At 40.1% G+C, this 20,879-nt stretch overlaps 1 protein-coding gene and 2 non-coding genes across 4 annotated transcripts; 1 reads left to right on the top strand and 2 right to left on the bottom strand.

The window, feature by feature from the left end:
- Positions 1–3,718: 3,718 nt before the first annotated feature.
- Positions 3,719–11,529, bottom strand: LOC109899272 (tripartite motif-containing protein 55). 2 transcript variants are annotated; one of them, XM_020494336.2, is made up of 8 exons: positions 11,042–11,525; positions 10,470–10,639; positions 8,338–8,521; positions 8,063–8,158; positions 7,232–7,465; positions 7,102–7,124; positions 6,863–6,987; positions 3,719–5,001 (listed from the first exon to the last, which is right to left on the bottom strand). In XM_020494336.2, exons 1-8 carry the CDS (start codon positions 11,159–11,161, stop codon positions 4,901–4,903), a joined length of 1,053 nt encoding a protein of 350 aa, XP_020349925.1. In that variant the 5' UTR covers positions 11,162–11,525; the 3' UTR covers positions 3,719–4,900. The 2 variants fall into 2 exon arrangements, with proteins under 2 accessions (XP_020349925.1, XP_020349927.1); XM_020494338.2 differs by having other exon boundaries at positions 3,720–5,001; positions 8,338–8,518; positions 11,042–11,529.
- Positions 11,530–12,175: 646 nt separating this feature from the next.
- Positions 12,176–12,248, bottom strand: trnaa-agc (transfer RNA alanine (anticodon AGC)). Its single transcript has one exon. It is a non-coding gene; the product is annotated as a tRNA-Ala (tRNA).
- A 608-nt stretch (positions 12,249–12,856) lies between these two features.
- Positions 12,857–12,942, top strand: trnay-gua (transfer RNA tyrosine (anticodon GUA)). Its single transcript is given in 2 exon segments — positions 12,857–12,893; positions 12,907–12,942. It is a non-coding gene; the product is annotated as a tRNA-Tyr (tRNA).
- The last annotated feature ends 7,937 nt before the right edge of the window (positions 12,943–20,879 follow it).

Below are 20,879 nucleotides of genomic sequence, written 5' to 3' on the forward strand. Positions count from 1 at the left end.
ATTCAAGCCTCATCTACCTAGCTGTTTCAAAGCACTCCTCTATGAAGGAGCGCCACTCATTACACAGTCCAAGCCCCTGCTTCGCTAGTGACAAGACAACAAAAACTCAGGAACACCAGATGAGCTCTTTCTTGTGTGAGATGAGAGTGGCACGTGTCTGTGTGCCCTGATCCTTGATCCGTAGTGCCAACATAAACAAAATAACTGTGTCTGTGAGTCATTCAGCTTATTGTCTGCCCTACATAGCAACAGGGGGCTCATTGCAGTGTGGAGCCTAAATTGTAAATGTTGCAGTGAACCATGCTGTGAACAGTGAACCATGTTGTGAACAGTGAACTATGCTGTAAACCTGATTGACAAGATAAGTAAACGATGGATCTGGATCCGGGTGTGTGGATTGTTAAAGCACCACCACAAGATTCACCTTACACACACACCCTCCACTGGGCTGGAAGATGCTATTTGGATTACGCAACAAGCTTCCTGACATCGTTAGCTGAACTGAGGCAGTGAGATGTGTGAACTAACGCCTGTTTAATGCTAAGAAGGGGAGGCATAAGGGAAATACCACATAGAGAAATGGTGCTGGAGACCAATGGAAATGACTTTGGCCCACATGCCCTGAATGGTCTATACTCTGCTGGAAGACAAAGTATCTACAGTGAGGCAGTAAAGACAATGGTGCATTGCGATTTTCTGCACAAAGGAAGAAGGACACCTGAACAAACAAGCGGTTTTATTCACACACTTTATGCATGCAATATAATGTACACTGTGACAAAATGCAGGCAAAATATCTTCTTTCTTCTTATATTTTTTATAAGAGAAGTCTGCTTGCCATCTCTTACAGTAATTGAAAAACCTAGCCATGTATATATTAAACCTGGAGTGCCTTCAGAACGCTTTCACACCCGTTGACTTTTTCCACATTGTGTGGTTACAGCATGAATTTATAATAGATTACATCACTGGCCTACACACAATACACCATCATGTCAAAGTGGAATAATGTTTTTAGACATTTTAAAAAATGGATCAAAAATGAAAAGCTGAAATGTCTTGAGTCAATCAGTCTTCAACCCCTTTGTTACGGCAAGCCTAAATAAGTTTAGGAGTAAACATTTGCTTAACAAGTCACATAATAAGTTGCATGGACTCACTCTGTGTGCAATAACAGTGTTTAACATGATTTTTGAATGACTACCTCATCTCTGTACCCCCACATACAATTACAGTGCCTTGCGAAAGTATTCGGCCCCCTTGAACTTTGCGACCTTTTGCCACATTTCAGGCTTCAAACATAAAGATATAAAACTGTATTTTTTTGTGAAGAATCAACAACAAGTGGGACACAATCATGAAGTGGAACGACATTTATTGGATATTTCAAACTTTAACAAATCAAAAACGGAAAAATTGGGCGTGCAAAATTATTCAGCCCCTTTACTTTCAGTGCAGCAAACTCTCTCCATAAGTTCAGTGAGGATCTCTGAATGATCCAATGTTGACCTAAATGACTAATGATGATAAATACAATCCACCTGTGTGTAATCAAGTCTCCGTATAAATGCACCTGCACTGTGAGTCTCAGAGGTCCGTTAAAAGCGCAGAGAGCATCATGAAGAACAAGGAACACACCAGGCAGGTCCGAGATACTGTTGTGAAGAAGTTTAAAGCCGGATTTGGATACAAAAAGATTTCCCAAGCTTTAAACATCCCAAGGAGCACTGTGCAAGCGATAATATTGAAATGGAAGGAGTATCAGACCACTGCAAATCTACCAAGACCTGGCCGTCCCTCTAAACTTTCAGCTCATACAAGGAGAAGACTGATCAGAGATGCAGCCAAGAGGCCCATGATCACTCTGGATGAACTGCAGAGATCTACAGCTGAGGTGGGAGACTCTGTCCATAGGACAACAATCAGTCGTATATTGCACAAATCTGGCCTTTATGGAAGAGTGGCAAGAAGAAAGCCATTTCTTAAAGATATCTATAAAAAGTGTCATTTAAAGTTTGCCACAAGCCACCTGGAAGACACACCAAACATGTGGAAGAAGGTGCTCTGGTCAGATGAAACCAAAATTTAACTTTTTGGCAACAATGCAAAACGTTATGTTTGGCGTAAAAGCAACACAGCTCATCACCCTGAACACACCATCCCCACTGTCAAACATGGTGGTGGCAGCATCATGGTTTGGGCCTGCTTTTCTTCAGCAGGGACAGGGAAGATGGTTAAAATTGATGGGAAGATGGATGGAGCCAAATACAGGACCATTCTGGAAGAAAACCTGATGGAGTCTGCAAAAGACCTGAGACTGGGATGGAGATTTGTCTTCCAACAAGACAATGATCCAAAACATAAAGCAAAATCTACAATGGAATGGTTCAAAAATAAACATATCCAGGTGTTAGAATGGCCAAGTCAAAGTCCAGACCTGAATCCAATCGAGAATCTGTGGAAAGAACTGAAAACTGCTGTTCACAAATGCTCTCCATCCAACCTCACTGAGCTCGAGCTGTTTTGCAAGGAGGAATGGGAAAAAATTTCGGTCTCTCGATGTGCAAAACTGATAGAGACATACCCCAAGCGACTTACAGCTGTAATTGCAGCAAATGGTGGCGCTACAAAGTATTAACTTAAGGGGGCTGAATAATTTTGCACGCCCAATTTTAAAGTTTTTGATTTGTAAAAAAAAAAAAAAAATTGAAATATCCAATAAATGTCGTTCCACTTCATGATTGTGTCCCAATTGTTGTTGATTCTTCACAAAAAAATAGTTTTATATCTTTATGTTTGAAGCCTGAAATGTGGCAAAAGGTCGCAAAGTTCAAGGTGGCTGAATACTTTCGCAAGGCACTGTATATCTAAGGTCCCTCAGTCGAGAAGTGAATTTCAAACACAGGTTCAACCACAAAGACCAGGGTTTTTCCAATGCTTCGCAAAGAAGGGCACCTATTGGTAAATGAGTAAAAAAAAAAGATATTGAATATCCCTTTGAGCATGGTGAAGTTATTATTTACATTTTGGATGGTGTCTCAATACACCCAGTCACTACAAAGATACAGATGTCCTTCCTAACTCAGTTCCCAGAGAGGAAGGAAACCATTTCACCTTGAGGCCAATGGTGACTTTAAAACAGTTACAGAGTTGAATAGCTGTGATAGGATAAAACTGAGGATGGGTCAACAACATTGTGTTACTCCACAATACTAAACTAATTGACAGAGTAAAAAGAAGGAAGCCTGTACAGAATACAAATATTAAAAACATGCATCCTGTTTGCAATAAGGCACTAAAGTAAAACTGCAAAAAAAAATGCTAAGCATTATATTGTTGGCAAATTGAACACAACAAAACCACAGAGTACCACTCTTCATATTTTCAAGCAAGGTGGTGGCTGCATCATGTTATGGGTATGCTTGTCATCAACAAGAACTAGGGAGTTTTAGGAGGTATAAAAATAAACAGGATGGAACTAAGCACAGAGAAAATCCTAGAGAAAAACCTGATCCAGTCTGCTTTCCAACAGACACTGGGAGGAAAATTCTCTTATCAGGACAATAACCTAAAACACAAGGCCAATTATACACTGGAGTTGCTTACCAAGACAACATTGAATGTTACTGAGTGGCCTAGTTACAGTTCTGACTTAAATAGGCTTGAAAATCTATAGCAAGACTTTAAAATGGCTGTCTAGCAATGATCAACAACCAACTTCACAGAGATTGAAGTTTTATTTTATTTTTAAATGAGCAAATATTGTACAGTCCAGGTGTGGAAAGCTCTTAGAGACTTACCCAGAAAGACTGAGCTGTAATTGCTGCCAAGGTGATTCTAACATGACTCATACATTTTCCATAAATATTTTACAAATGTTCTAATAAAATTTTTCACTTTGACATTACAGTGTTTTATGTAGATTGTTGACAAAAATGAAGTCAATTTGAATCCCACCTTGTAACAACAAAATGTGGAAAAAGTAAAGGGGTGTGAATACTTTCTGAAGGTACTGTATATATTATTATACTATGTGAATTCATAATGTAACCAAATATATATATATATATATATATATATATTTGTATACTTTTTCAGTAAAAAAAATAACAATAAAAAGGCAGAAAAATCTTCTGGAAGTTCTTGTTTGAGATGATCAGCTGATGATATTCTCTAATGATGTAGTTCAGACGGTGGCATCTTGCCAACTTCATTAAAGAAACAACACTGCTGCTTAGACAAAACTCTACAACGGCAGTCTGAGGGAAAACTAAAATTAGCCACAAAAAAACTACCTTGTTAGCATATTTCTTTAACAGATCAAATTTAATCAGGCTAAAAAGTCTTCCTATAGTGAACTTCCTGACTCCTGAAATGCACTCCTATTGGGAAAAAAACATGTCCACATTCAGCTGCATCCAACCACAGCTTTGGGAGGAAGTCCCAGGAGAGTTTTGTGTCAGAAGGCTCTATCTATCACCTGTGCAGGTGTGCTTCAGGTAGATGTTGTCCATAGGCACTGATCATGGATCAGCTTAGCTTTCCCCAATCCTAACCTTAACCATGAGGAGGGAAAACTCAAAACTGACATTAGACCAATGTCCAGGAGCAACTTCATCCTACTCCTGCAGGAAGTATCTATGAGTCTGGACCAAAGATGGTGGATAAATTAAGATGTCCCTCTCAGGTCGTTTACCACTGAAAAAAAAAGGATCAGTTCCGGTCTGATTAACGAGGTGGCTCTCACATAGGCTTCAATGCATTAGCAGCTGGGTTTGGTCTGCTTAGTTCATTGACTCTATATGAACCAGAAAAAAATGAGGGAGTCTGATGTCTCACTTCCTCTCCATCTCTGTTTGGGCCATGGCTGATGGTTGGCTGTGCTCTGTGGTTGGCTGAGTTAAGGGGCGGGGGATGGGAGTGGGGCAGCTGTTGAGGCTCCACCTCCTACTTCAGCCTCTGCCTTTCCCCCATCTACCTCCTCATACTCATCTTCGTCATCTACAGACAGAGGGATATGGAAGTGAGAGATAAATGTCTGATAAACAACAACGCAAGAACTACATATACTGCCCATGGAAAGCTTAATATACAGTTAAAGTCGGAAGTTTACATACACTTAGGTTGGACTCATTAAAACTCGTTTTTCAACCACTCCACTAATTTCTTGTTAACAAACTATAGTTTTGGCAAGTCGGTTAGGACATCGGCAAGTCGTTTAGGACAAGTCGGTTAGGACATTGTTTACAGGCATATTATTTAACTTATAATTCACTGTATCACAATGCCAGTGGGTCAGAAGTTTAGATACACTAAGTTGACTGTGCCTTTAAACAGCTTGGAAAATTCCAGAAAATGTCATGGCTTTAGAATCTACTAATATGGTAATTGACATCATTTCAGTCAATTGGAGGTGTATCTTTGGATGCATTTCAAGGCCTACCTTCAAACTCAGTGCCTTTTTGCTTGACATCATGGGAAAATCAAAAGAAATCAGCAAAGACTTCAGAAAACAAATTGTAGACCTCCACAAGTCTGGTTCATCCAATTTCCAAACGCCTGAAGGTACCATGTTCATCTGTACAAACAATTGTACTCAAGTATAAACACCATGGGACCACGCAGCCGTCATGCTGCTCAGGAGGGAGACGCATTCTGTCTCCTAGAGATGAGCGTACTTTGGTGCGAAAAGTGCAAATCAATCCCAGAACAACAGCAAAGGACCTTGTGAAGATGCTGGAGGAAACAGGTACAAAGGTATCTATATCCACAGTAAAGCAAGTTCTATATCGACATAACCTGAAAGGCCGCTCAGCAAGGAAGAAGCCGCTGCTCCAAAACCACCATAAAAGAGACAGACTATGGTTTGCAACTGCACATGGGGACAAAGATCGTACTTTTTGGAGAAATGTCCTCTGGTCTGATGAAATAAAAACAGAACTGTTTGGCCATAATGACCATCGTTATGTTTGGAGGAAAAAGGGGGATGCTTGCAAGCCGAAGAACACCATCCCAACCGTGAAGCATGGGGGTTGCAGCATCATGTTGTGGGGGTGCTTTGCTGCAGGAGGGAGTGGTGCACTTCACAAAATAGATGGCATCATGAGGCAGGAAAATTATGTGGATATTTTGAAGCAACATCTCAAGACATCAGTCAGGAAGTTAAAGCTTGGTCGCAAATGGGTCTTCCAAATGGACAATGACACCAAGCATACTTTCAAAGATTTGGTAAAATGGCTTAAGGACAACAAAGTTAAGGTATTGGAGTGGCCATCACAAAGCCCTGACCTCAATCCTCTAGAAAATTTGTGCGCAGACCTGAAAAAGCATGTGTGCAAGCCAGGAGGTCTACAAAGCTGACTCAGTTACACCAGCTCTGTCAGGAGAAATGGGCCAAAATTCACCCAACTTATTGTGGGAAGCTTGTGAAAGGCTACCTGAAACATTTGACCCAAGTTAAACAATTTAAAGGCAATGCTACCAAATACTAATTGAGTGTATGTAAACTTCTGACCCATGTGGTGAAAGAAATAAAAGCTGAAATAAGTCATTCTCTCTACTATTATTCTGACATTTCACATTCTTAAAATAAAGTGGTGATCCTAACTGACCTAAGACAGGGAATTTTTACTTGGATTAAATGTCAGGAATTGTGAAAAACTGAGTTTAAATGTATTTGGCTAAGGTCTATGTAAACTTCCGACTTGAACTGTAGCTTTCACCTAGCCTGTTTTCAGATCAATAAAGATGACAGCCCGGAAACAAGGAAAGTAAACCACACAAGACAATTGAGATGCACCCCACCCTGCAGGGGCAGACAGAATGAGACACAATACGATGTTTCACTACCAACTCTTCCTACCTGAGATGAAGTCAATGCTACGCAGGGCCCTGCCCTCTCTCCAAAAGTTAACGGTGTAGTGATCCATCGCCTCATATCCTTGCTCCACCTTCTCCAGGTGGGAGGTACTTGACGCCTCCCCAGTCCTGACACACACACAGGGAGAGAGTCAGGCTTTACCTTATTGTGTATGGTTTTTAGAGATATGTACATAATGCTGTACATGATACACACTTTGTTCCATCAGCATGTGTACTCACCTTTTAAGGAGGTCTTTTACAGTCTGTAAGACAGAGAAATGGAAAGGGTTACTCTAAATTCCTGATTAATGTGAAAAGTTGAATCAGGATTGAAGCCTGAATGTTAAGGGAGAGTGTTTGTGTCAGTCACCTGTAGGAAGACAGCCATCTCTGGTTCCTCCAAGGTCTGTATGCCTGTCTCTACGGTCTTACAGCTCCGCTCCAGGTGCTCTTTGTACTTCTTGGTTAGACCACGAATGTAGTTGAGCTTCTCTTCCTGCTCGGCCACCACCTTAGAACTTAAGTCCCTCTTCCTCTCCTCCAAGATGGCGTACAGATGGTCAAACTTCTCACACAGCTGGGACTTCTGCCTCCTGCCATTCTCCTGTGCGCAGGCAACCACACACACATGGACGGACAGACAGAGGGACACAAACACACAAGCGTTTTCTCCCGTTGCCTTGCCTAATGATCATGACCCAGCTCTGAACACGACCCAGCTCTGAACACGACCCAGCTCTGAACACGACCCAGCTCTGAACACGACCCAGCTCTGAACAAGAACCAGCTCTGAACAAGAACCAGCTCTGCATGACAATCCTGGGTAACACCACCACGGGTGACACAGAGGGGACTGGAGCCACTCCAGCTTCCTCCCCAGTACAGTTGTTACTAGCTCATCAACTCCAGTGTGTGTGTGTGTGTGTCCGCTCTCTACCCATCAACTCTCCTCTTGGTTTCTCAGTGTGAGAGAGAAACGGCAGAATACTTAGTGTGTTTCTTGGTATGTGTGAGGGAGGACAAAGTGTCCGAACTTATTCGTTTATTTTTGTGGGTGATAGAAACAAACAGACTAAGAACACCTTCTCATTTTTGTATATCGGTCCTCAATACAGTAACATCCTGGTTTCAGTTGGCTGTGTTAGTGAGAGGCAGACAGACAGAGACAGAAATACGGGTGCTGCCACACTGGCCCAGTCACCTCTATGGTCCGGCAGGTCTCCTTTAACTGACTGATGATGCCCTGGATCCTGTCGTTGTTCCCCACCATCATCGCTATCCCGTCAGTCAACTCCGTCTGGGGGCACGCAGTACACGTACACACACACACACAGAGCCAAAACGGATCAGTCACTGAGAGAGTTGCAATGCACTGACATGCGCAGGAGGCAACTGTCCCATTTCACCTACTGTGCATCTCTTGAAGATGTTTTCCTACATCAGTCAAGACCATACAGCAGATAGTTGGGTCCTCACCTTCTGCGTCTGGTACATGCTTTTGAGCGGCGCCACCTCACAGTCCTGGTGGGCTCCAAACACCTTGCACATGGAGCAGGTGGGCACGCTGTGGGTCACACAGTAGATGTTGATCTTCTCCTCCTTGTGCTCTTGGCACATGGCCTGCTCCTCTGTCCTCTCTGGGGCCGCTGGCTTGGCGCTGCTGGAAGGGGGAGGGAGACATGATGAGACTCCCAATACTAGGGGTGCATCTTACTGTAATAGTTTAGTGGCTTCCTCTCCTGATCAGTTTCCTTCCACTGGCTGTTGTGAATCAGGCTGCCTGCCCATGATAACTGAACATAGGCTACATCACATCCTAAGCCTTAAGCATCTGTACAAACAGTATCTAAATGGAGTGATGTGTGTGTCATACCTTAGTTTTTAGTCACCCTTCCTCCCAACACGTACGCATGCACACACACACATGTCGGCTGGGAATATATCATTGTGTTACTCAGACCAGAGACCTCCTGCCAACCAAATCAACCCTCTGACTCACTGTGGGACCATGGGTTAATATGGGAACCAGCGGCTGGGTGACATATACACTGCCTTTAAGCACGCAAAACTACACAATAAGCAAGCGTACCTCTCCTTCTCTTTTTTCCTCTATCAAGCTAGTGAATGTCCTCAAACACACAGAGCACCCCTCACCTCCATTCCACTCTATCCCTCTCTATGTCGAGCGAAAGAGTTTTGTCTCGTGAATAAAGTCTAAAGCGTTAAGCGTGATGTCGAGTGAAAGGACAGTAGGCAAGCTAGATTACATTGCCTCAGGGTTCCTATTCTTCATAGCAACACATTCATCTGATGGATTCTTATAGCACTAAACCCTCCAGCAGACACCATAGATAAGATGACACTCTCACTACACAACCGCGGACACTTAGCTCATTTTAGCTAGCGGGAGTTAAATATAAACAGTAATCCGTCATGTAAATGTGATGTTTGTGATCTACGTACTTCCTTGACTGTATTTAGCTCCAGCTGTTGTCATCGCTGTGGCTTCTGGAGGGAGAACATCTGATTGAAGGACGTCATCTACTACTGTATTTCATTATTTCTTTATCAACACTATTTTATGATCTACTACTAGTCACCTTCATCAGCCACCATTTGTCTTTATAAGGCAGCCTGTAATACTTGTTCACGAGGCCAGAAAAGTAGTCAAGATTGTAGAAAACATTCAGTATGAGTGGCAGCAGGAGTTTTTCCACAGTAAAGATTGAGGCCCAGCTTTGGCTTGGTCAGGTGTCAGGTCATGTGATGAGGAATCAGGAAAAATAACACGTTTCAACACATTTTTAATGTAGGCTGTATGTAGTTTTTCAGAGCTATCATTATACAGTGGGGCAAAAAAGTATTTAGTCAGCCACCAATTGTGCAAGTTCTCCCACTTAAAAAGATGAGAGAGGCCGGTAATTTTCATCATAGGTACACTTCAACTATGACAGACAAAATTAGAAAAAAACTCCAGAAAATCACATTGTAGGATTTTTAATGAATTTATTTGCAAATTATGGTGGAAAATAAGTATGGATTTCTGGATTTTTTTTTTCATTTTGTCTGTCATCGTTGAAGTGTACCTATGATGAAAATTACAGGCCTCTCTCATCTTTTTAAGTGGGAGAACTTGCACAATTGGTGGCTGACTAAATACTTTTTTGCCCCACTGTATATGTCACTGTCAATGCCCTAACAGGCCTATTTTAACAATTCACTGTTTGTCTTCATGTAAGCAATTCACTGACATATTGCAAGTAGTATTAGAGCCTGGGAATGTAATACGATGGGTGAATAAGATAAGGAAATTACACATAAAAAAAGCATTTTCCCCTGAACTCACAAAATAGAGTAACTGGATGTTTGTATTTAGTTTGTGGTACAGCAGGACCGTGATGGTAGTGTCTGAGACAGACTCCATTTCCTTTATAATTACTATTTAAAATGATTCCTGTAACAAGTACTGTAACAAGCTAGTGAGAACATGGAGAAAATGGTTTCCCCCCAGTTTGCTCATCTGTTTATGCACCTTGGCTGGAAAGTGAAGTACAGGCACTGGAAGTATTATTTTTCCTTTTGACTCCTATAGTGTACGACTCTCTCACCTGGTGGACTCCTGTTTGAACATGTCGATGATGTTCTCCACCAGCAGGTTCCTCTGGAGCCCGTAGACCCCATGGCGGTCCAGAACCACCTCGTGCCTGCAGGACGGGCACCGGAAACGGCCACCGGAGGTCACTGACCCCCCTCTGGTTGGGAGGTATGGGTTGGAGGCCTAGACAGGATAGAACAGACAGGGGCATATTAAAATGTATACCAAACGTAATACCTATTATTGTCTATGCCTAATATTTCACCTGTAATACTATAGTCACATTTGAGGCTACACAAAAATGACATGGGTGCACATAGCTGAGATTGAACACTGCAATGGCTCATGGGAAACAACAACAGCAAGATTAAATAAAACACTAAATGAGAACAGTGCAGAGGTGTTGGTGTACATAGCCTATGGGCATGGACAAGAAACAAACAAACAATATCCCTGATATACAGTAAAACTAGTTGTTATAAATAGACCAACAAATAATATAGTTTGTAGATTAAACACGGTTTAATATATATGTCTACCAGAAAATACATAGCTATTACTTACGTTATTGTAGGACTACTTTACCTGAAAGATATCATTGGCACACTTTCTACACAGGTTGTGTTGACACGGTAAAATGACCACTGGTTTGGTAAATGTTTCCAGGCAGATGGGACAAATCAACTGCTTCTCCAAATTGTCCATGACGTTTCTCTTCTGATACACACCCACTCACTCCGTTAAGACGTTAAAAGTGTCAAATGAATAATAAGAAATGGTTAATTCGGCATTATAACGTCCCAATCCGCTTATTTCGGAGTAAAATTGAAAAGTAGGCCCGCGGTAATTGCTCCGGTTCAAGCTGTTCCTCACACTGAGTATAGTGTGGCACCCAAACTGGCTGCTCGAGCGGGTGTCAGGGCTGTTTTTAGAAAGTGTCAGGTCGAAGGTTGCCATGTTTACTTGCCCATATATGAAAATGAGTCTAGATAGGGCTTGGGCAGTTAATGATTCCTCGCAATAGTCTTTAAACTGACCCCATTTAATGTAAAGCTGTGTGTCATCAAACTGTTAGCCTGTATGCAAATATCATTGTATAACAAAAGTGTTTGAGGATGTGTTGTTCAGGGGAACAACATGAACATGTGACATAATAGGCTATTTATATTGGCTGTGGTAGGATTTACATTTTGGACTGAACTGATGTTTTGATGAGCATCGCAGTTCGTTGGTAATCCTAGGGGAGTTCAGTAAACCTACTAGAGTTTCAGTGGGCGCCCTGAAACTGTAAAAAAATGACGAACGCTCTACCATTTGAGCTTAATCCCCTTGTGGTTATTACATTTGCAAATTAGAATCCACCTGTGTCTGATGAACAGTGGCATACACACTATGATTGAGTATAAAAGCCATATAATGAGCCAATTTGATGTATTATGGTATTTAAAAATAATATTTACGCATATAAAACGTATCAGAATATATGATCAGCATCATGAACAATATGTCGTAGTGTAAACAGTACAGTATCTCGCAGATCAAGGAAGGAACGTTCATCCAGTTCATGTTTCAAAACATTCTAATGTTAATCATTCAGATACATTGTATCAGAATTTTTCATATGAATACATAGCAACACATGACTGGCTACAAAGTAATTTCAATGTTAATTTATGGAAAATAGACAACAACACTGATTGGGAAGGTCGGGAAAAAAATTGGAGAATGCGGGCATCGATCCCGCTACTTCTCGCATGCTAAGCGAGCGCTCTACCATTTGAGCTAATTCCCCTTCCTACATAACGGCAGCAGTGACTGATATAAATGCATCAGGCTATTTAGAATGACGCGTTGAACGTGAGTGGCTGGTTAGATACTATGTTGCCACCTCCCTCTCGAAGTTAAACTTTTTAGTCTGTCGTCAGAGTAACAACAGCTTCTATGACACTTTCATTTAGGAAACAGTTCATTACCACCATGTCAACCTTATTAGAAAATTTCGCTAACGTCGTTACAGCTAGTTTAGTTTTAGTCTAGGAATATACAGAGTACTGTCCTAGATTTTATTAATGGTTGCACACGGCCTCAGTATATTTGACACGGCTCATGCTCGCTAGCTCGTAACGTTAAATCGTAACGTTATATGTGTTGAATGCGTTTGAAGCGAGATGTAACTAGCTACCTTTAGCTATGTGCATATCTCGTTTGTTTTTATAATTCGCAATCTAAATACGTGACTGCTAAAATGTCGTCTACTCAGATATATTATTCGACGCTAAGTAATTAATTACAGAAAGTAAACTCGGACACCAACCAGCCACATATATCCATATATACAATAATACATGCACGCACATTGTTACTTATAGATAGCCCGCTAGTCAACGGTTTCATGTACTCCCTTCGATAGCTCAGTTGGTAGAGCGGAGGACTGTAGAGGTTACATAGCGATCCTTAGGTCGCTGGTTCAAATCCGGCTCGAAGGAGGATTTTTTTGCTCACCTGATTTGTGAAACCAGACCTAACAACAAATTTAAGTATAATTTGTACGCCTATATGTTTGTAAGATGCGTAATGTAATTACAAAAAAAGATGTTGAAGTAACTTTTCAAAAAGGAAAGTCTATTGCCACATGACACAATTCTAAATCTCTCAATCCTTTCACAGCCATACTTACGCCTACTATACTGTATAATAAACAACACAAAACACATTGCACACAAAGGAACACTCATTCATAATTTACAAAGTGTAGTCAAGGGGTGGAATGGAGGCCTTCTGGGATCTACATCAGGGAATGAATCCCCCTTAGACCTGGGTTCAAATAATATTTAGGGTATTAAGGAAGGAAGTATTTAGATATATTTTTGTTGTTGTTGAAAAGACACGTTTTTGAATATTGGAATTTATTTGGAAATACACTTGGAACGTCTGCATCCCATGCATTCAACCCAGGTATTTGAAAATAGTATTTTAAATAACTATTTGAAAATAATTTCAAATAGTAGGCTATTTTGGGGAATTATTTGAAAAAACTTGAAAATACTTCCAATATAAGTAATTAATTCAGGGCACATTATTTGAAAATGCTAAAACACACAGAAAATACGTTTTTACAGTGCATTCAGAAAGTATTCAGACCTCTTGACTTTTTCCACATTTTGTTACATTACAGCCTTATTTTAAAATGGATTAAATAGTTTCCCCCCCTCATCAATCTACACACAATACCTCATAATGCTAAAGCAAAAACTGTTTAAAAAAATAAAGTTATTAAAAATAAAAGGCTTGTCCTCATGGCTTGGTTTTTGCTCTGACATGCACTGTCAACTGTGGGACCTTATATAGACAGGTAGGTGCCTTTCCAAATCATGTCTAATCAATTGAATTTACCACAGGTGGATTCCAATCAAGTTGTAGAAACATCTCAAGGATGATCCATGGAAATAGTATGTACCTGAGCTCAATTTCGAGTCTATTAGCAAAGGGTCTCAATACTTATGTAAATATGGTGTTTCTGTTTTTAAAAATATATACATTTGCAAACATTTCTAAAAACATCTTTTTTCACTTTGTCATTATGGGGTATTGTGTTAAGATGGAGCAGGAAAAATATTTATTTAATCCATTTCACAATAATGCTGTAACAAAATGTGGAAAAAGTAAAAGGGTCTGAATACTTTCTGAATCCACTGTAAATAACAAATACTTAAATACACATGTATTTGAATCCAGGGCTGGAATCCCTATGACATCACCAGTCCTCTAATGTCTGCTCTCAGGTGTGTTAGGGATAGGCCTGTCGTCCATCACCAATCAACCTGGTCTTCTTGCTGGTATTGGTTGGTTGCTGTATTATGGGGATGTCATCAGCATCTGGAGAGGGTAAGATCAATTTATCAGTGCATTAGTTTATGTTGTAATGTTACACAGAACTATGAAAATATGGCATATCCTCCAAAACTGTCCTAGAAATAAGCCTACTACAGGTGTAGGATCTTAATTTGAGCCAGTTTGATACAGCAGGAATAATCCTGCAGCAACAGGAAATGTGAATTATTATGTGGTTTATAATGAATGGATTTTTTTTTTGTAGGGGCAAATCAAGTCTAATATTTAAAGTGGAAATTACAAACTTTAGAAGCTTTTTAAACCTTGACTACTCTACAAGGTTGCAAAAAGAGTGATCAAGTTAAGATCCTACATTTGTACACTAACTATAGGAAGTGACGTCTAGCCTCCTGCCTCCTGCTGCCGGTTGTCCTTTTGGCACCACGGACTAGGCACACTTTGTCACAGCCTGGCTGGCTTGAAGGGCTGCTTTAATCACTTCAATTACCCTGGGCTATCCCTACAGTAGTAGGTACAATTCCTATTGGTACATGCTCACAATAAATATGTTATCATAAGCAATGTGTTCTGAAGCCAAATATATGAGTAGGCCTTCTTATCATCCCCCCATGATGGCTGAGAGACTTTGCAGTGAGTGCTGGAAACAAAGGCCATTGTGAGATGGGGCTCAAAATAACTGCTTATGGAAACACATTTAGAGATGTGACTCAGAGGCAGTAATTATCAGTTATGTTGGAGAACTGCAGCAGACATGAAGAATAAAATCACACCCAACCTCCCACAGCTAACTGGCACCAGAGCAATGTATCATATCCAAATATCTGGCCCAAATATATCAAGTCTCTTTATTTTCATTAACAGGCTGACTTGGTGCGTTGGAGAAAACATCGTATTCACAGTCTATGCCATTCCGCTGTCTTCGTGACTTTGCTTTCACATCAAAGTCACTTCGCAGCATCAAATGTTTTCCCTTTAATAGATGAGGAAGCATCGATACGGTAGGAGAGTGATGTAGGAAGAGCTTATTAAAAGGGTTGCTGCTGTTGTTTCAACAGAAGGATAATAAAACTGCGAACTATAGGCTAATTCTGAAGCAGTAAGAGATAGTGTGTGAGGCTTGCTCAGGGTAGAAGTTGCCCTTAGGCACAGCTTTAGCTTACCCTCCCAGAGTCCTAACCTTATTAGGAAGATGAAAGGCAAAACTGACCTCAGTTCAGTGTCAAAGGGCAATTTCATTCTTCTCAGTGGGGCTCACCTGGCTCTCTGTTTCAAAACCCTGCTGAACATTGTAGCTGCGAACACCCTCCAGGTGTGTGCTGCTCACCTGTCTCCATGTCTGTGCGGATCTGCTCCCCCAGGTTGCCAGGGAAAATGTAGGAGTCGGGGTCCTCCTCCCCAGGGGTTTTGGTTTTTACACATCCCACAGCAGCAGTTCAAGCAGCAGCACAGGCAGCAGCAGAAGTAGCAGCCTGTTAGCATGCTACAGACCATAAACAGGATGGACATAGACCATTCACTATTAACACATGAACATAGACTAGATTTCCTTTTTCACACACACGCACACACACACACACACACACGCGCATGAAATAAACGTTGAATAAACGTTGAAGTTCTCTCCAAACTGCTGAGCCACGTACAGCCTGAGGGAGACATAGCTGTTGTAGATGTTCCTCTTGGAGATATCTGGCAGGACGGAGTGGGCATTGTTGATCTCCTTGATCTGTGGCGTTCAGGTTCTCTGGGTTCTTGTCTGGATGATGTTTCAAAGCAAGCTTTTTGAATAGAAAAAAAAAAGATTACAAAATTGAAAAGATTATTCACTCCAGAAGACTAAGCTAGCCGAAATGCCATCTTCTTCATTGTTACTATCTTGCTACTTTATGGTCTTATCTAATGCTTTCAGTAAGAGGCTGCACTATTATCTCTCATTTCCAAGCTGAGATCTTTCCCCATGTTTCAGTGTGTATCCTGGCATCTCTAGACGCATTCCTGTCTACACTCTCAATACCTGCAGATCACTCTGAATACCTGCAGATCACTCTGAATACCTGCAGACCACTCTCAATACCTGCAGATCACTCTCAATACCTGCAGATCACTCTGAATACCTGCAGATCACTCTGAATACCTGCAGACCACTCTCAATACCTGAAGATCACTCTCAATACCTGCAGATCACTCTGAATACCTGCAGATCACTCTGAATACCTGCAGATCACTCTGAATACCTGTAGACCACTCTCAATACCCGCAGATCACTCTCAATACCTGCAGATCACTCTCAATACCTGCAGATCACTCTCAATACCTGCAGATCACTCTCAATACCTGCAGACCACTCTCAATACCTGCAGATCACTCTCAATAACTGCAGACCACTCTCAATACCTGCAGATCACTCTCAATACCTGTAGCTCACTCTCAATACCTGCACACCACTCTCAATACCTGCAGATCACTCTCAATACCTGCAGATCACTCTCAATAACTGCAGACCACTCTCAATAACTGCAGACCACTCTCAATACCTGCAGATTACTCTCAATACCTGCAGATCACTCTCAATACCTGCAGACCACTCTCAATAACTGCAGACCGTTCTCAATACCTGCAGATCACTCTCAATACTTGCAGATCACTCTCAATAACTGCAGATCACTCTCAATACTTGCAGATCACTCTCAATACCTGCAGATCAGATCCAGTCAGCAGTCAGCACCGTAGCAACTAGTGACAAAGATGGGGTGAGAACCCTCAAATCTGTCAACACACACACCTGCCAGGCATTAGTACATTAGTACAATACTGATATAAGCACAGTTTTAGTTGGAATAGCATGTATAGCACAATTAAAAGTCTTCTAAGTCAGGCTAGAAAATGTGTAGCTATTGTTGACAGACACCATGAAATAAATATAACCCCAGTCAGCTTTGCACAAAACAATAAACATAACTACAGTCAGCTTTACATAAAACAATACATGTAACTACAGTCAGCTTTACATAAAACAATACATGTAACTACAGTCAGCTTTACATAAAACAATACATGTAACTACAGTCAGCTTTACATAAAACAATACACGTAACTACAGTCAGCTTTACATAAAACAATACATGTAACTACAGTCAGCTTTACATAAAACAATACATGTAACTACAGTCAGCTTTACATAAAACAATAAATATAACTACAGTCAGCTTTACATAAAACAATACACGTAACTACAGTCAGCTTTACATAAAACAATACATGTAACTACAGTCAGCTTTACATAAAACAATACACGTAACTACAGTCAGCTTTACATAAAACAATACACGTAACTACAGTCAGCTTTACATAAAACAATAAATATAACTACAGTCAGCTTTACATAAAACAATAAATATAACTACAGTCAGCTTTACATAAAACAATACATGTAACTACAGTCAGCTTTACATAAAACAATACATGTAACTACAGTCAGCTTTACATAAAACAATACACGTAACTACAGTCAGCTTTACATAAAACAATACACGTAACTACAGTCAGCTTTACATAAAACAATAAATATAACTACAGTCAGCTTTACATAAAACAATACATGTAACTACAGTCAGCTATACATAAAACAATACATGTAACTATAGTCAGCTTTACATAAAACAATACATGTAACTACAGTCAGCTTTACATAAAACAATACATGTAACTACAGTCAGCTTTACATAAAACAATAAATATAACTACAGTCAGCTTTACATAAAACAATACATGTAACTACAGTCAGCTATACATAAAACAATACATGTAACTACAGTCAGCTTTACATAAAACAATAAATATAACTACAGTCAGCTTTACATAAAACAATACATGTAACTACAGTCAGCTTTACATAAAACAATACATGTAACTACAGTCAGCTATACATAAAACAATAAATATAACTACAGTCAGCTATACATAAAACAATACATGTAACTACAGTCAGCTATACATAAAACAATAAATATAACTACAGTCAGCTTTACATAAAACAATACATGTAACTACAGTCAGCTTTACATAAAACAATAAATATAACTACAGTCAGCTTTACATAAAACAATACATGTAACTACAGTCAGCTATACATAAAACAATACATGTAACTACAGTCAGCTTTACATAAAACAATACATGTAACTACAGTCAGCTTTACATAAAACAATACATGTAACTACAGTCAGCTTTACATAAAACAATACATGTAACTACAGTCAGCTTTACATAAAACAATAAATATAACTACAGTCAGCTTTACATAAAACAATACATGTAACTACAGTCAGCTTTACATAAAACAATACATGTAACTACAGTCAGCTTTACATAAAACAATACATGTAACTACAGTCAGCTTTACATAAAACAATACATGTAACTACAGTCAGCTTTACATAAAACAATACATGTAACTACAGTCAGCTTTACATAAAACAATACATGTAACTACAGTCAGCTTTACATAAAACAATACATGTAACTACAGTCAGCTTTACATAAAACAATACATGTAACTACAGTCAGCTTTACATAAAACAATACATGTAACTACAGTCAGCTTTACATAAAACAATACATGTAACTACAGTCAGCTTTACATAAAACAATACATGTAACTACAGTCAGCTTTACATAAAACAATACATGTAACTACAGTCAGCTTTACATAAAACAATAAATATAACTACAGTCAGCTTTACATAAAACAATACATGTAACTACAGTCAGCTTTACATAAAACAATACATGTAACTATAGTCAGCTTTACATAAAACAATACATGTAACTACAGTCAGCTTTACATAAAACAATACATGTAACTAAATGTTCTCGCTCTCTCTTTTTTTGCTGTATATTGTAATTTGTCATTAACATTTGATGATGCTCCAAAGCACGTCTGCTTGTTCATTTTTTATGATGCCAACATGCTCGGAAAATGCCACTATGTTTACATATTCATTAACAACAAACAAGGGCTGCTCAAAAGCTAACCATTTGGATGGTTCCTGAAAGTGAATTCCAATTATACTAATTAAGAACGACTAATTGTAATGGCACCTGTATGCGTCTGAAGTGAATTCATATTATAAGTCATTAGATTCTGACTTACTACTGTACGTTTCGGAGTGCTTCCAATGGAAATGTATTGGTGAAATGAGAGAAGGCAGGGTATGCAAGAGGTCTTGACAGACATATTTTGGTTGAAATGTAAGTTACAGCATGTAGGTTAAAATAGTTATCCTAAACAAAATCTACATTAAAATGCGGAATTACATTGCAAAATATAATTGAAAACGGCTTGGGTTATAGCTGAGTGAATTGATCTTGAGTAAGCATCAAAGGCCCCTGTCATGACACAATAACTAGATTAAGGTTGAGTACGGGGACCAGTAGGTTTTTATCAGCAGCTCTTCATGTTGTAGGATGTCTGTTCTTCTGTTTTATTGTAAGTCAGCTTTACATAAAACAATAAATATAACTACAGTCAGTCAGGTACTACTTGTTGTGTGGGTACATAGAAAGTGGGGCTGCAGCCATAACGCTAGGGTCTATTCCCAACGTGTTCTGACAAGCTTCCGAGTACACCCGCCCTTGCATATGGGGGGCGCACACACACACGCACGCACACACACACACACACACACGCACGCACACACACACACACACACACACGCACGCACGCACGCACACACACACACACGCACGCACGCACACACACACGCACGCACACACACACACGCACGCACACACACACGCACACACACGCACGCACACACACACGCACACACGCACACACACACACGCACACACACACACACACACACGCACGCACACACACGCACACGGGAATCTTGTATAAGCCCTGACCTGAGTACAACAAGGGGTGCCATCTGTTCTGTAGTATTAATATTTTAGTTTTATGGAAGTAATATTGTATTCATGCAGCTATCTGACAATAACTGTCTGTGATTATAAAAGGTCTTGCAGCAGTCAGTCAGAGTGTCTGTCTGACTCACAAAGTCTTGTTTTTTGTCTCCTGAAAAATGGCCCATTAAAATCATTCCCACTGACCTCCATAGACATGGGTTGTTACATGATATTTGTTTGTGCTTTCCAGCACACGTTGCATGGTCACAGATCAATGTATAACCTTATCTGTGGAGAAAATGATCTTCGTATACTAACAAAAACAGTGTTTAGAATATATAGAGTTAAATGGATGGAACGTTTTATATGAGTTAACATGCTCAAAGGGTTGCTGTCAGTGATGTAATATGCAGTTCAGTTTCTCCATTGAGGCATACGGTTATCTGTTGTCTGTTGTTTGTCTGGTTACTCCACTAACTAGCCAAATGACTCCCAAATTGTGTGTCCTATAGAAACAACCTGATGGGTCGGCCCAAATATTTAAGTGGGTCATCCACTGGTTTAACCAAGCACACAGCCCAAGAAGTGAGGTGAAAGTGTGTCTGTGTGTGTGTGTGTGTGTGCCTGTAGGACTTATCGATGTCGTCCAGTGTACAGGTCT

The sequence above is a fragment of the Oncorhynchus kisutch genome, linkage group LG11 (assembly GCF_002021735.2).
Source record: "Oncorhynchus kisutch isolate 150728-3 linkage group LG11, Okis_V2, whole genome shotgun sequence".
Classification (NCBI taxonomy): Eukaryota; Metazoa; Chordata; class Actinopteri; order Salmoniformes; family Salmonidae; genus Oncorhynchus; species Oncorhynchus kisutch.